At 41.3% G+C, this 15,943-nt stretch overlaps 1 protein-coding gene across 5 annotated transcripts in view; it reads left to right on the top strand.

The window, feature by feature from the left end:
* Positions 1–15,943, top strand: part of APP (amyloid beta precursor protein) — a 195,273-nt gene that overhangs the window by 105,058 nt on the left and 74,272 nt on the right. For all 5 annotated transcript variants that reach the window (XM_059467031.1, XM_059467030.1, XM_059467028.1 and 2 more), the window contains exons 4-6: positions 810–922; positions 2,360–2,553; positions 10,666–10,859. In XM_059467031.1, coding sequence (XP_059323014.1) covers positions 810–922; positions 2,360–2,553; positions 10,666–10,859 — 501 coding nt within the window. The remainder of the gene's footprint in view (positions 1–809; positions 923–2,359; positions 2,554–10,665; positions 10,860–15,943) is intronic.

Here is a 15,943-nt window from a genome sequence, read left to right as displayed (position 1 = left end):
CATCGGAATTGTACAGAATTACAATGAGTTTAGTCTAATAAATCATGTTACTTAGCACCTGAGTTTCTGAGTACTGATGCTGTGAGCAGTGTTCATTTTGTAAGCATGTAAATTTCTGTTCTTCTGTTAAAGATGGCACAATCTCTTTGGTCAGTTATGTCCTTGGGAAAAAAAGACTCTTCACCCAGTTTGATCTGACCAGGTATTCTGGTGATCATGAATCATCTTGTTTCCTGGCTGATAAGCTCTATTGCTTATCAACCTTCTGGGCTAACATGAATTCATCAGGCTGATGAAATGAGGGTGCAATGAAGAGGCTGAAGCAGCAAAAATAACTGAGTTGACTGTGTTGCTGTTAGCACTGTATCAATGGAAATATTCTCAAATGCTTTGAAACAAGGTGATGGTGTCATTTGTTTTATGTAGAACACTTCATACCCTTTCCCTACTGCTATTAAGATACAAAACATAGTTGTCCCTCCCTGCCCCTGTAGTCCCCTTCCTGGAATTAGACCTGCCAACTCCTGACTTCATGTTGCACCACATATATCTGCAATGGGTCCTGCAGTTTTATTATGCTGAGGTTTTCATAAACAAATATATATGAAATCAAAGGCTGGAGCTCCTTTCCAATGACAAGTTGAAAGATGGTCATGATTTGAAGCACCATCTAGAAACTGTTCCATTCTCTGCAAACCTGCCACTCATTCACAAAAGCTGCTAGGAGTAGCTAGAGGTTTAACAGGATGAGATGTTGGAAGTAAAAGTAATATTTCTTGGGTGTTAATTTCTTTTCTTTTCCCTTTCAGTGGGCGAGTTTGTGAGTGACGCTCTTCTGGTGCCAGACAAGTGCAAGTTCCTTCACCAGGAAAGAATGGATGTGTGTGAAACTCACCTGCATTGGCATACTGTTGCTAAAGAGGTACATTCATCTGTCTTAAAATTTCCTGCCTTCCTTCTTTAAAGCTGTGTCACTCTTCTGAGGATTATTTAAAATATAGCAGCAACATGGAAAACAAATAGCAATACTTTCAAATGTTTGAGTGAGAAACATTTTGGGATTTTTTGTAAGGTAGGAAATGGGAGTCAGAGGACAATAGAGACCATGACTGAATACTTACCATTGACCTTTGAACACTGACCCTCTTTCATAGCATTATTTTTTTCTTCACAATCACTCACAAACTCACTGTGTTTTCTGCTTCCTCCACTTTCCTGTGTTAGCACTGGAACTAAATGCCTAGGATTTACCTTGAATCATTATCCTGGGTGGATATTATCCAGTAATTGTCATGGATACTGGTATGCCACATACCCTCAGAGATCAAACAGGCCTCAAGGAGTGCACTATGTGAAATTCAGCAGAAAAGGGTAGGAGAGCTGATCAAACAAGGACTGGCCAAAGGCATTTTGCAGGCACAGAGTTTTTACAATTTAACAGTGCTTTACTGAAAATAGAAATAAACTTAGTGTTACAATTGCTAATCTGTTCTGGAGTTTTTTCCTTACACAGAGAGATTTAGGAATAAAAACTAAGATGAGTTTCCAGGATTTCTGGTTGCTGGTTTGTTTGGACCCTCTTAGCTTGTACATTGTTCCACCTTCTTGAGATGAAATTTGAAATGGGATCAGCAGCTTTTCAGATTTTTAGTTCTTGTTTGTCTTATACTTAAATGAAACATGTAAGGCACCAACCTTCACACAAAGGAATTGTGGTTCATTTTGACTACTTGCATACTTGAAATGGCAATGGCCTGGAAGGACATCATCACTGTGCAACACTGTGCATTTTCCTTTTTTCATCTGTCACACATCACTGTATCTTTAAGGTATAATTATTCCCAACTGACTGTTTTTCAAACAAAGCTAGGAGGTACTGTACTGGCAGTGATGTCAGACCAGACACAGTGTGTTTCCAGTGTAAGAGGTATTTCAAATGTTGCTTTCTCTTGAGGCGAAGTTTTCAATAGCATAATGCATCAGAATTGGGATTAACACATCAAATAATTATTCTGTCATCATGTTTTCTGTTATGAGACAAAGCCTGTGAGGATTTTAGACAGGAAGATTAGGAGTTATCATGTATGTAGGAGAAGACAATCCTTTGTTCTGAGAAAGACTGATAGGAGAGCTTGTTGCTTGCAGTGGACACCAGTAGGGAGCTGCTTACAGTAAAGTAGTGAACGCAAGTGTGATCTTTGTAAATTGTGCTTCAAATTTCAGAGATGATGCAGTTCACCAGCTTTAACTTCTCAAGGCAGTATGTAGTCCCTTCATATTTTCTCAGGGTCTGTGAGATTTTTTTAGTCTTCCTCTGTGCCAATATTGTTGCTGCTTTTTTTCCCCCTCTTTTCTGCAGTCCTGTAGTGAGAAGAGCATGAATCTGCACGACTATGGCATGCTGCTGCCCTGTGGAATTGACAAGTTCCGTGGTGTGGAGTTTGTCTGCTGCCCCTTAGCAGAGGAAAGCGACAATCTTGATTCAGCTGATGCTGAAGATGATGATTCAGATGTCTGGTGGGGAGGTGCAGATGCAGACTATGCAGATGGAAGGTACAGTGACTTTGTACTCTTCAACTTGTTATTAAGATGCCAAAAATCTGTCTAAAAGACCTTGGCATAGAGGAGTCATTGCACCTTATACATGAACTTGCATTTACAGTTGTTGAAACATCAGTGTTCTACTCCTTTTATTTTTAACTTTTTACAGTAAAGTTTATTGTTAAAAAATACACTTTTAAGGCACACTTTTTAGTGCCTTTATAATTTTTTCAGTGAGAATTGTTGCCCTATTTATAACAAAAATGCCTAAATTCATGTTTTTTGACAAATAAATGACAAATGGTGTACTCCTAAGATGCTTCATCTGCAGTCTGGGGTATTGCAGCAGGTATCAGCCAACATAACCAGTGGAGTTCTTGAAATGCGTCATTTGTAACAGGCATTAGCTGTGTGCTAATTATTATATTATATTATATTACATTACATTACATTACATTACATTATTTCTATTATATTATTTCTATTATATTATTTCTATTGTTATTGATGTAAGAACATTTTTCTGCTGACAATTAGTTTCTAAACATGATCTAAAAGAAAATGGGCTTTATTATCTAGCCTTTGACAGATTTGTTAATTTGCTGCTGTTGGGAAGGAACCTGGAGGTTTCCTTTACAAGGCAGTGATGGGTGAGAAGATACCATCCCTGTCCTTACCCTTCCCATCCCCTGTGCACATAGGTTAATTTTGAGCCAGATATGGGTTATAACTGTGTTGTAACACCCTGTGGTAACTGAGTGGTCTGGTGCTGTTAAAGCCTTTTCATATCACTCTCCTGAGCATGTCAGAGAGCAATTGGAAGAGCAGAGTACCATGTCATGTCCTTGCAACGGGATGCCAGCAAGTTGCAAAGATGGCTTTCTTCATAAACTAAGATCAGTGTTCAAATTCTGTTTGTGCTCCCCAGGCTTTCATCAGTTTATACTGTGCTAATGCAGTGTTTCTACTTTTTTTTTTTTTTGTACAAATAATGCACAAAATCTTAAACTTGGGGCTGATTGCAAGTGGTTTCAAGAAATAACCAGAAAATGGGGACCAAATTATGTGAATAATGCAGAAAGCTAATAGGTCTGAATTGTGCTATGTTTGGACTTGCTAATAATCTAGATGGAAACAATTCAAAGAACAGTGCAAAGATGAAGGACAGACACTGAATTGCTGTAATTTGATGCAATTCTAGGTGTCATTAAGACCTAGAATAATGAGAACATATATAATGGTGGGCAACTAAATCTTTCCTGACAAAGCATTGGTAAATGCTGCAAGGTAGAGTCCTTTGTGAATAATGCAATAAGTTTAAAATAAATACTTCCCAATGGTAATTTCCAGTTTTCTGTCATAAACAGGAGTGAATGGTCAGACTGTTGATGCAAAAGCCTACATCAAAGAACTTAGCATATTCCATATTGATATCTTTGGACTTTCTTCTGATTTGTACGTCTAACAACTGTCAGTGTCGCTATTTATAACCTTTTCAGTAAGATTTGTAAAGCTACTTTTGGGCTTTTGCTGTGTCATTTCTGTATATTTAATTTAGATTTTGATTGGGTGTTTAAATGTTCTCTCATTCTAAGAAATGAGCGCAGACCATGTTCTAATGGAAATGTTTGGTTTTTTCATTATATAAAAATATATTCACACAAGATAGATCTATCCATCTATCTTAAATATCTATTAAATATATAGGTAACATATTTATTATATTTATACACCTATATATAAAGTACATGTCTTGTATATACATACAAGATCAAAGATGCCAAAATATTTTAAATAAAAGAGCTTACAGGGCTATAGAGTACTTGTTCTAAGACAAATACCTGCTGAATTTCTGTCTTTTTTGTTTTTCACTGAACATTTAATTTACTATTGTAGTCAATTTCTTCCTCATCAGGCAGTTTAATATCTGATGAGATGAGTTCAAGAATAATTTCATGAACTTTGTCTTCTCTAGGAATGGGAGCTGTAATTGCATTTCAATCCATTTCTGAAATTCCAAGCAAATACTGACTTTTTTACCCTCCCCTCCCTCAGAAGTGCTTGCAAAAGGAAAATGAAAGTGCTTTTCTATGGGGCACTTGTCCTTTATCTGCATATGAAGAGCCAAGTAATTGGTAGTTCTTTTAGAATGACTCACCCATTTCTTGCTGCCTCTTAAGCCCAGTACATTTAAGCTGTGTGTATTGCAGCTAGAAATACTCTTGAATTTTATTTATATATATGTACACATTTTAAAAAATTCTTACATGGCAGTACGTGGTAATTCAAATATCTTGTATGTGTATATTTATTAATATCTGAGCTTATGTTTGTGTGGCTATCAATGCATATATGCCTTAGTCCTAAACTCATTGTGAAGGAGAAGGGAAATGTAAGGTAGGAAAACACTTTGCTAAAGCTCAATTGCCAATGTTCTCTGCTATTAAAGCACATCTGTTTAAAGTGCTTACTCAAGTCTGCATTTGTCACCTCACATGGGTACTCAAGTCAAAGTGAAGGTGACATGTTTGAGGTGGAGGTGACAAACTGAAAAGGAGATTATTATATTCTTGTTTCTTAAAACTATGACAGAGCAGAATCCATCAAATGTGGGTGATCTATTTTGAGATAACTTTATATCTCAAGTTATCAGATTTAAATTTTAAAATACTTGCATTTGTAGTTCTCAATGTGTAGGGGAAAGCATATTGCAGCCAATCAGTTAATAAATGCCCTTTTTCAGACTGTTGGGTTTTCACCTCCAACAGTTGTCCCTTAGGCACTGCATTTTATTTTTTTTGCTTTGTCAACGGTGTTTTCTCCACAGGGGGAAGAAAAGCTCAGCTGCATGTTGTAGCCACACTATTAGAGGGGATGTGGAGGTAGCTTGGGCTGCAGTGCCTCACAGTTGGGTGTCCTTTCCACCCAATATCTGACCACCACCTGGGTCTGGATGTAAAAGGATGTGACTTGCTTATTGTGACTTGTTGACAGTACTTGGAGGAAGGTGGGAGGGTGTATTTTGGTGATATATGTACCTGTTTTATTCATGAGGCCAAGAGGCAGGATCCACATGTGCTTTCGAAATTGTCTTGTCATGCTCATCCTGAAATAGTTTTTAATTCTGACAAAGAGGTCACAAGCATTCTTAAGCAGTGGAGCTCCTTGTTGCTATAATCACCTTTAATTAAAATTTACCTTGAAGTCTGCCTGAGGGACAGTCAGATGTAGGTGCTGACTTTCAGTATAATTGCAGCTCAGTCAAGTGACCTGCAAGCTCTGGCTGCTCTTGCAACTCAGCACAGCCTGGTGGCCCTCCTGCCTGTGTGTGGGAACTAGCTGGGAGCTTTGATGTCCTTGATGTCCAAAGCTGAACATCTTTAGGACTGATGGCCAAGCTGGAAACTTCCAGGTTTTCTCTATTGTCTTAGTTTGAAAGGCAGGTACCTGCTAAGGAAGGCAGGAGCCTCTCTTGAAATGGAAAATAGAAACCTTTTCTCTCTAAATTATTACAATTTTTGAAATAAAGGAGGCTCTCAGGCAAAGGTATGAGAATAGGAATAACAGTTTTTATTTGTATGTACAATAAAGCAAATAAACAACAATGCCAACTCCAGCATTAACAAGAAACATAACCAGAAACCCAATAGCAGCCTTCTCAGCTGCAGTCACTTTGCTCTTTGGTGCAGTGATGGTCAGAGCTGGCAGGGGTGCTGGGGGCTCCTGGTGGGCAGGGCAGGTGGGATGATTCCCCCACAGCTGCTGTGGAAGAGAAGCTTTTGCCTCACAAACTCCCTGGGGCATTGATCCTGGTGCCTCAGCAGGACACCTGGAAGCACCAAGCAGGGCTGGCAGGATGTCAGGCAGGGGGTGGGGGGCTGCAGACCAGCATAAAAGTCAGAGCAGTGCTGAAGAAGCAGCAGGGGTGTGGTGGTGGCAGCTGGGCTCCCAGCAGGGCAGGGAGAGGCGAGCTCAGGATCTCTGGCACCTGAGCAGATGGTGATAGATCCCTCTTTTAGTGAGGTAGGTGACAATAAGGTCTCAGTTCAGTGGCTGCTCTCAGGAGCAGAAGCTCACCCCACAACAGAAGAAGCAGCTCCAGGCTGGGCTCTGGCGGCAGCAGCAAATTGCTTTTTCAAGCAGCAGCTACAACTGGCCTCCTCTAAAGCCAAGAGAGAAAACTAGCAGTTGTCCTGGCCCCATCTTCTGTCTCTCAGAGAGAAACTCTCAGATAAGAGAAGTGCAATCAGATACCTTCTCCTGAGTTTGGCCACTTCTTTTGGTTTTTTAAGTATTCTGTTGTTAGTGTTTCTTAGCAATTTATAGGGAAAAAATCTATACTTATAAAAGGAAAGAAACCTAACCCCCAACATTATCCACCCCAAATTTTTTTCCCATACCAACATGGTACATTAAATTTAAGCTTTAAATTATATACATACATGCACTACCTTAGTTGTATATGTATCTATATATAGATATGGATACAGGCACAGTGTCATGGCTAGTTCATCCTAAAATTAGGTCCTCTTAAGGTGTGCATCGGGTCTCTCCATTCTTCTGCATTACCCACCAGGTGCAACTTGGTCCATGAGCGAAGACAGCTCCATGGATGGGATTGTCCTTGCTGGAGGCAGAATTAACCCAAACAGTTGTTTTCAGTGTACTCCTTGTCTGCCATTGGAACTTTATCTCCATCTGTTGTTTGCAAGGGCTCAGATTGGGCAGGGCCTATTTGGTTATTGGAACTTCAGGTGTTCACTAACCATGTGGCCTTTGCTAAATTAATCTCCCAGTCCTTGAGACTCCTCTTACTCAGTGCCTTCAAGGTGGTTTTAATAAGTTCATTTCATTGTTCAGCTTTCCCAGCCACTGGTGCATGATATGGAGTAGAATACGCCCACTTAATGCTGTGTTCTCTAGGTGTTTATAGGGCTATTCTTGATAGAAGTCCTGTTGTCAGACTCAATTCTCTTGAGGGTACCATGCTTCCAAAGGATTTGCTTTTTAGGGCCCAGGATGGTGCTCCAGGCAGTGGCGTGAGGCACAGGGTAGGTTTCCAACCTTCCAGTGGTGGTTTCTGCTGTTGTGAGCACATAGTGCTTGCTTTGGCAAGTTTGAGGCAGTGTGATACAGTCAATCTGCAAGGCCTTCCTATACTTACATTTGCACCACTGCCCACCATACCATAGGGGCTTTACCCACTTGGCCTGTTTGATCATAGCACATGTCTTACAGTCATGGATAACCTAAGAAATACTGTCTATGGTTAGGTCTTTTGTCTCATGCCTACTTATTTTATTACATTTCTGCCCTGATGACCTGAGGCATCATGGGCCCATTGAGCTAGGAATAATTCTTCTTTGTGTTGCAAATCTAAATCTATCTTTGACACCTTTATTTTCACAGCCTGGTCTGTCTGCTTGTTGTTTCAATATTCTTTATTAGCCCAGCTCCTGGGGACATGGGCATCTACATGATAGACTTTCACAGGTGGCCAGTGAAAGTGGCAAGTCTATCCAAGTGGCAATGTCTTTTTACTCATCAGCAGCCCAGACTGGTTTTCTTCTATGCTGCCAGTAGTGGATTTTTTCCACCTTTCCAGCCAACTCCTCAGAGCATTGGCTACCATCCACGGATCGGTATAAAGGTAGAGCTTTGGCTGCTTTCTTTAAGGCAATGTCCAGGGCCAACTGAACGGCTTTGAGTTCAGCAAGTTAACTTTATCTATCTTCTCCTTCAGTAGCTTCTGCACCCTGTCCTGTGGGGTTCCATATGGCTGCTCTTCACTTCTGGTTCATCCCTATGGTGCAACAGGAACTGTCAGTGAAAAGAGCGTAGTGCGTTTCCTCTCCTGGTAGCTGGTTGTACAGTAGAGCATTTTCAGCACATGTCACTCGTTTCTCCTCTTCTCTCTCTTCTCTCACTGATAGAGTGAGACCAAAGTTTTCACCTTCTGGCCAGTTTGTAATTATCTCCAAAACCCCAGGGCAATTTGGGTTTCTAGTATGGGCACGCTGTGTGATGAGAGCAATCCATTTGCTCCATGTGGCATTGGTGGTGTGGTGGGTAGAGGGCACCTTTTCCTTTAATAAACATCCACCCCAGCACCGGTAGTCGGGGTGCCAGGAGGAGTTGTGCTTCCATGCCAGTCAGCTCTGAGGCAGCTTGAACTCCTTCACAGGCAGCCAAGATTTTCTTCTCTGTAGAACTGGAGTTGGCTTCAGACCCTCTGTAACTTTGGCTTCAGAATCCCAGTGGTCAGCCTTGAGTCTCCCTAGGCACCTTCTGCCAAAGGCTCCAGGACAAACCATTATCTCGTCTGCAGAGTAAAGGACATTCCTCACCTCTGGTGTCATCCTAACTGGGCCAAGGGCAGCCGCATGAACAGTCTCTTGCTTGATCTTGGTGAAGGCTTGTTGCTGTTCAGGGCCCCTGCTGTTCAGTGGAAATCATTTCTCTTGTGGGTAACCAGGTTGAGAGGGCTCGTGATTTGGCCACACTCAGGAATGTGCATTCCCGAAAAACCTATGGTGCCTAGGAAAGCTTGTGTTTCGTTCTTGCTGGTTGGTGGAGACATTGTGGTGATCTTATTTATAATGTCATTGGGAATCTGACGCCATCCATCTTGCCACTTTACTCCCAGGAACTGGATTTTTCAGGCAGGTCCCCTGACTTTGCTCTTCTCAATGGCAAAGCTAGCTTCCAGCAGAATCTGGATGATCCTCTCTCATTTCTCAAATACTTCCATTGCTGTGTTCCTCCACACAATGATATCATTGCCGATGAATGGTACAGTGGAGATAGTGAAATTTCCGAGCCAGTTTTTAGCAATCAAGAAAAATTTAAAGAGGGACCAAGTGGGTTTGTACCCCTTTTTAACCTTTTCTCCTGTGTAAATGGAAACAAGTCATCTTTCATGCAGACTCTTCTGCAAGGTGGCTTTAACCACATCTATTCATAAAACATAGCTGGGTTTCCCCCAGGGGAAAGCTGCAGTATGTAGTATTTGAAGTGTTTCTTGTGTTTCTGGAGGCCAGGTATTTTGGGGAGAAGGGAACAGGGAAATCATTCTTGTTTGTATAGAGGCTTAACTCCTAGTAGAGTCAGGTTTGTGGCATATGAAAATTTTATCAGCATGTTTTAACTTCGTAATGCCCTGTTAAAAAGGAATCATACTGTCTTCTGTTTTGCCAAGGTTGCTTTCAAAGTTGTAGTAGGCAACATAATATAAAATGAAATATTAAAGGCTTGGTCCCTGAAATGAGTTGGAGAAGTTGTTAACTTCACCTAGAAGGCTGTTCAACCATATGTGATGCCATGAGAAAGATTCACACCCACTTGTGCTCAAAGTTGACAGAAAGTCACTACGTGTTTACATATTTAAAGATCGTTTATTCATTAGTAGTAAATTTCAAGCAGAAGATCAGAAACAAACCTGAAATCTTGTGACAACAGAGCATTAAGTTCAAGAAATATTTTGAAGGCAACAGTAGCAGTGGCTGAACATATATTTTTGACCTGTTGTCTGTATCACTCAGAACAGAACTAAAAATTATCCCAGAAGATTCTTGACGTTTAATCCACCAAATGCATTGACTAGTCAACTTCAGTATTTCCTTCTGTTGTCCTGTGGAAGTGTCCTTTCCTTTCACATAGCACTTGTAACAGCAGAAGGAGAAACTCTGCAGTTGGTAATTTGAGGTCAGTTCAACACTTGGTAGTCCTCTATGGAAGGCATGCAGGGAACCTCTAGATAAGCTGTCTCCTGAGAGCAGCAGAAAAGTTCCTGAGGAACTTTCTTGCTTCTTTCATATAAACTGAGTGCATTTTGTGCCAAGTTGATTTTTCAAAATTAGATTTGGTTAATGGTATCATGAAGCAAACATGTTTACAGTAGTGTTCAGCTGTCAAAATATGGGATTCTAATGTTGACCTTTTTTTTCTCTTTACTATTTGGGACATTCCAGAGTCCCAGGTTCTTTCTTTTCTATTTAAAGGGAAGAGAGGGAGATTAAGAAACAGGTAATTGTTTTCCTTACAGAGATTTCAAATAAAATGTTCTCTCCTATTACCTTGAAGTAATTTTGTTGCTGACACATCATCATAATTTTTTTCATTTAGCGATGATAAGGCGGTAGAAGCAGAGGAAGAGGAGGAGCTAACTGTTGTGGAAGATGAAGATGCTGACGACGACGATGATGATGGTGATGAAATTGAAGACACAGGAGAAGAGTATGAGGAGGCAACTGAAAGAACCACCAGTATTGCAACCACTACCACCACAACTACAGAGTCTGTGGAAGAGGTTGTCAGAGGTAAGTTCATCAGGCTTGGGGCTGTTTTGCATATTTGCACTTTACAACAAAAGAAATGTTCCAAACAGCAAAATACCCAAAGCTGCAGTGTTGTTGTGCTTTTTGGCTCCTGTAATTTACGTGTTTAATCCCCTCACCTTTCCCTTTCCCATTACAAATATTCTGTGGGGTTAGTTCTGCCACAACCCTTGGGATTTTCTGACCTCCAGTCCTCCTGGTCCACAGATGCTGCAGGGACTGTCTGTCCTTGAACTGTGTTTGTTGTGTGTGTTGTTCACAACATTTCTTGTTCAGAAACAGAAGGGTTGATTTTATTTTAAAGTAGCATTAAATAAAATCCAACTGTCCTATGTAGCAAATTGGAAAGTGTGTATGATTTATCATACACATGAGTTACAGAAGGATATGAAGTATCAGTTCCAAGCAGGAGGTATCGTGAGCTGGTTTGGTCCCTCGTATTAACAGTAGTGATGGATCATTTTGTTTGATTCTGTTAGATAGTTGTTTGTTATGTTTCTTCATGAATTAGTAAGTCAGTAAAGTTAGACAAATTTAAAATAACTAATGAGTTTTAATGTGTGGGAAAGAAAGAAATATGAAAAAATAGAATACGTCGAGTGAGAAAGAGCTCTTCTTTTCTAAAATTTAATTTTTGTTATATGTTTTAGTTCTTAATAGAACTGCATTTTAGAATTTGAATTTTACACTAGTTCATGGTCAGCATAGCAACATAGTTTTTTAAAATGCCTCATTTCTCCTACAATGCATATTGGAATTAGTTATCCTTATTTTTCTATTTTAATAGTTCAGTGTGGTGTAAATCTAAGTAAAATAGATCCCAGTTCTTCTACAATGCTTATATCTTTGCTGATAAATGTTGGAGATGGTATTAAAAAATGGGATTAAAGACTACATTTGAAAAGAAAGGAGTTGTGACATGGAGGAGGCAGAGGGAAAATGATGGAAATTGGGGCCATTGTGAAATGAGGGAGAAAATATCTGCCATCTCCCCATGCTTCCCTATCTCCTGCCTCTGGGTATTCTTGGGACTCCAGTGGTAGTGGAGTCCCACATTTTGCATGTGGCAGTGGCCCTTCCTCTTGAGCCTTGGTTCCAGTGTTTGTCAGAGGAGAGGGTGCTGCCTGCAATTTATCACACCAGGATGCAGAAACATGCCCAGAGGATGCTTTGGGAAAAGCAGAGTTACTTGCTTATATTTCTCTGTTCAATCTACACGGAGCACTAAAGCTTTGCTAAAATCACCAGCAAATGTTTCTTTCTAAGGCTGGCAACTCAGTCTTGTGTGTTTCTGTCTTATATAGCTGTTGAGTGTTTTGCTCAGTTTTTGGAGAGCCCTTTCAGTGAGGAGGGGGTAGAAGGAGTTTATATCTTTAAACCAATTAAACATATTTCCATATGTGAGCTTTTACCCCCTGGGGATAAAATGCCCTGTTTTCACTGGCAAATGAATATTGAAAGGGGAAAAAAAAAAAAAAAGAAAAAGACACTTGACTTTAATGAGATTTTGGATGAGTGGAAATGAGAACAAATTTGGTAGCAATGTTTCTTTACTGAGGGTGATGTGTCAAAGAGGTTAATATTTATAGCTTTCAGGAAAGTAGCATACAATCACCTGAATATAAAACATAACATATAAAAGATGAGGGAAGCTATTGACACAACCTTTCAGAAGCCCTTTAGAAATGTATATGTTGGCTGATCATGAAATGACCGCATGTTGTTTTTCCCAAGTCTAATATTTCCCACCTTGGGTGACTGTGAGGAAAATATGCTTTGGTTCAAGTGTGATGAGGACAATCTGTTACCAGTACAAGTTTTCAGCACAGTTCTGCCACAAGCCTTTGGGTTTCCTGACCTTCAGCCTTGCTGGGGCACACATGGTGTAGGGACTGTCCTGGAGAGAGTGAGTGCTGTCTGACAGAGCTGCACTGTGCAAAGTGCTTGCTTATTTATTCAGGTAGAAGTGTCCAAATGACATAGCCTTGATTCTTGCTTTTGCTTCCCTTCTTACCCACAAGAGAAAGATTCCTACAGGGTTCTTGTCCTCCTGGTGCAGGCAGCAGATCCAGCATAGGAACTTGTGTGGTGAGCATCTTGCTGATGCAAGTGTCATTGTAAATGAAAGAGGCTGAGGGACCTTGTTGAGAACTTATGTATTAAAAAGTGGTCTTTACTATGGAGACACCCTGAAAGCCTCTCTAAAAGGATTGAAGTGTCAGAGCTTCATTGGTGTGGACTGAGCTCTGTTCCAGGCTGCCATGCCCAAGCACTAGTTATAAAACATCCTAGGATGCTCTTCACAACCCTTTACACCTGGTTTTATGAAGCTGTAACTAATATTATGTCTCCAGCAATAAAAAACAGAGAGAGTGGATTTATCCAGTTTAAGAGGAGCTGCTTTTCAAATGGACAAAGCCATAAGTTATTGAGCCCTTTCTCTGCCAAATCAATGGAATGGCTGCCATCAGCCAAAAATAAGTGAAAAGCATAAATGCAGTGCTATACTTTAAAGATACTTGAGCTATTGTAGAATAAATTTTTCAGGCAGTTTTCTTTCTGTGCATATTTTAATGAATTGTGACCAAAATAGTAATAATAGAACCACTTACAAACTTATTTTCAGTGAAAAGGAAATTAATCTTTCCTAGAGAATGGAAAAGGTCCATTGGCAGGAGGATAGTATTTTCATTCTGCAGCAACCACATTTCTATGTGTTTCTTTAAAAATGTTAATAAACTTTCCATAGGGCAGTATTTGCCACTATTCACTTTCCTACCTTTTGTGAGAGATGATCTTTACTCTGAATTCATATGGTGTATAGCAGCAGACCCAGTTTAAACTTTTGGATATGCTCTTGCTGGGTTTCAGATGTTAAATCCAGACGATTGTGGGTCTGAGATTACAGTGATTCAGTTGGTGAAATTAGTGTGCAATACACATTTTTCACCTCTGGTCATGGGGAGATGTTAGCACTGAATTTGTGCTGAAGAAAATATGGCTCATTTATGAAGCCCTGCTCTTGATTTTTGTCTCTATGTGGAGTAAGGGAAGTGATTCTGATGGCCAGGATTTAGGTAAGGGAGTGGTTTAATTTCTGCAGTCATTGCCGTGGTGTTATGGGTGTTGCAGAGCTGCTCCCAAGGATCCAGGCTCCTGGTGATTTTTCTAGCATGTGATGGAAGGAAGCAGGAGCACTGCTTCCCCCATCATGTGCAGTTGTTTGGGATTTTGTTTCTTCTGCACAGGACAGCAGAAGGACACAGGAGGAAACAAGAAAAATTAGTCTTGGCATACAACAATCTCTCTTGGCATACAACAAAGAATAAGCAGTTTTGGCTTAGTGCTTCCCATCAGAGTCATAGAATCACGAGGTTGGAAGAGACCTTCAAGATCATCGAGTCCAACTCATGCCCCAACACCTCAACTAAACCACGGCACCCAATGCCCCATCCAAGCTTTGTTGAAAAACGCATCCAGGGATGGTGACTCCACCATCTCCCTGGGCAGACCATTCCAGTACTTTATCAGTCTTTCTATGAAAAGCTTTTTCCTAATATCTAATCTATATTTCTCTTGATGCAGCTTGAGACTGTGTCCTCTCATTTTGTCAGTTGTTGCCTGGAGAAAGAGACCAACCCCACCTGACTACAAACACCTTTCAGTAAGTTGTAGAGAGCAATAAGGTCACCTCTGAGTCTCCTTTTCTCCAGGCTAAACACCCCCAGCTCCCTCAGTGGTTCCTCACAGGGTTTGTGTTCCCAGCCCCTCTCCAGCTTCGTTGCCTCCTCTGGACGCGCTCAAGCGTCTCAAGGTCCTTCCCAAACTGAGGGCCCAGAACTGGACACAGCACTCAAGGTGTGGCCTCACCAGTGCCCAGTGCAGGGGCAGAATGACCTCCCTGCTCCTGCTGGCCACACTGTTCCTGACACAGGCCAGGAGCCTTTGGCCTTCTTGGCCACCTGGGCACACTGCTGGCTCATGTTCATGTCAGCCAGTGCCCCCAGGGCCCTTTCTGCCTGGGCACTGTCCAGCCACACCGTCCCCAGCCTGTAACGTTGCAGGAGGTTATTGTGGTCAAAATGCAGGACTCAGCACTTGGGCTTATTAAACTTCATCTTATTGAACTCTGCCCATCCATCCAACCATTCCAGGTCTCTGCAGAGCCCTCCTTCCTTCCAACAGATTGACACATGTTCCCAGCTTTGTGTCATCTGCAAATTTACCAATGGAAGACACAATCCTCTCATCCATGTCATCAATAAAGATATTGAACAGAGCAGGCCCCACACAGAGCCCTGAGGACACCCCTGGTGGCTGCCTCCAGCTGGATGCAGCACCCTCACCAGCACTCTCTGGGCCCGGCCATGCAGCCAGTTCTGAACCCAACACAGAGTGCTCCTGTCCAAGCCCTGGGCTGCAGCTTTTCCAGGGCTGTGCTGTGGGACACAGTGTCAAAGGCCTGTCATCATAGTCAATCAGATCCCATTAGAGGAGAGCAGTGGGGTCAGCCCAGCAGCCTGGAACAAAACACGTGGCAGCTTCTCTGCAAACTTGCCAACAGACATGGGGGAATCAGCAGCATGAGCCTCACCTGCCTCCTCCAGCAGTGTAATATTGCCCTTTATCAGTTGGGTTTGCTTTCTCTAATTCAGCTGGATTTCTTTAGGAAGTTAGGAAACAACCTATGCAGTGCTGCTTCATGTGACATTTTGACTGTGTTTACTGTCTGGAGTTACAAGTGAGAGACCATATGCTGGTTTCCTAGCAAGAGAAAACTAGCCTGATGTTGGTATGGTAGGTCTTAGTGTCATTGATCCATCATGAGTGGTTTTCTGCTGGAGATTTTTAACTGAAAGACTTAAAATCTGTTCAGTGACTCCTACTATATATTGTAAATCAAGAGAGATTAACCCTGATTGCCAGACTTGTCAGCTGGGAATTTTGGGACAATATTAGTAGCGTATGCTACATTAATTGGGGGTTTTTTCTGCACTCCATAGCTTTGCCTCACTTCCATAGAATCATAGAATGGCCTGGTTTAGAAGGAACCTTAAATATTTGGA

The sequence above is a fragment of the Ammospiza nelsoni genome, chromosome 2 (genome assembly GCF_027579445.1).
Source record: "Ammospiza nelsoni isolate bAmmNel1 chromosome 2, bAmmNel1.pri, whole genome shotgun sequence".
Taxonomy (NCBI): Eukaryota; Metazoa; Chordata; class Aves; order Passeriformes; family Passerellidae; genus Ammospiza; species Ammospiza nelsoni.
The sequence above is the reverse complement of the archived record's forward strand: the minus strand, read 5'-3'. Positions and strand labels throughout refer to the sequence as shown.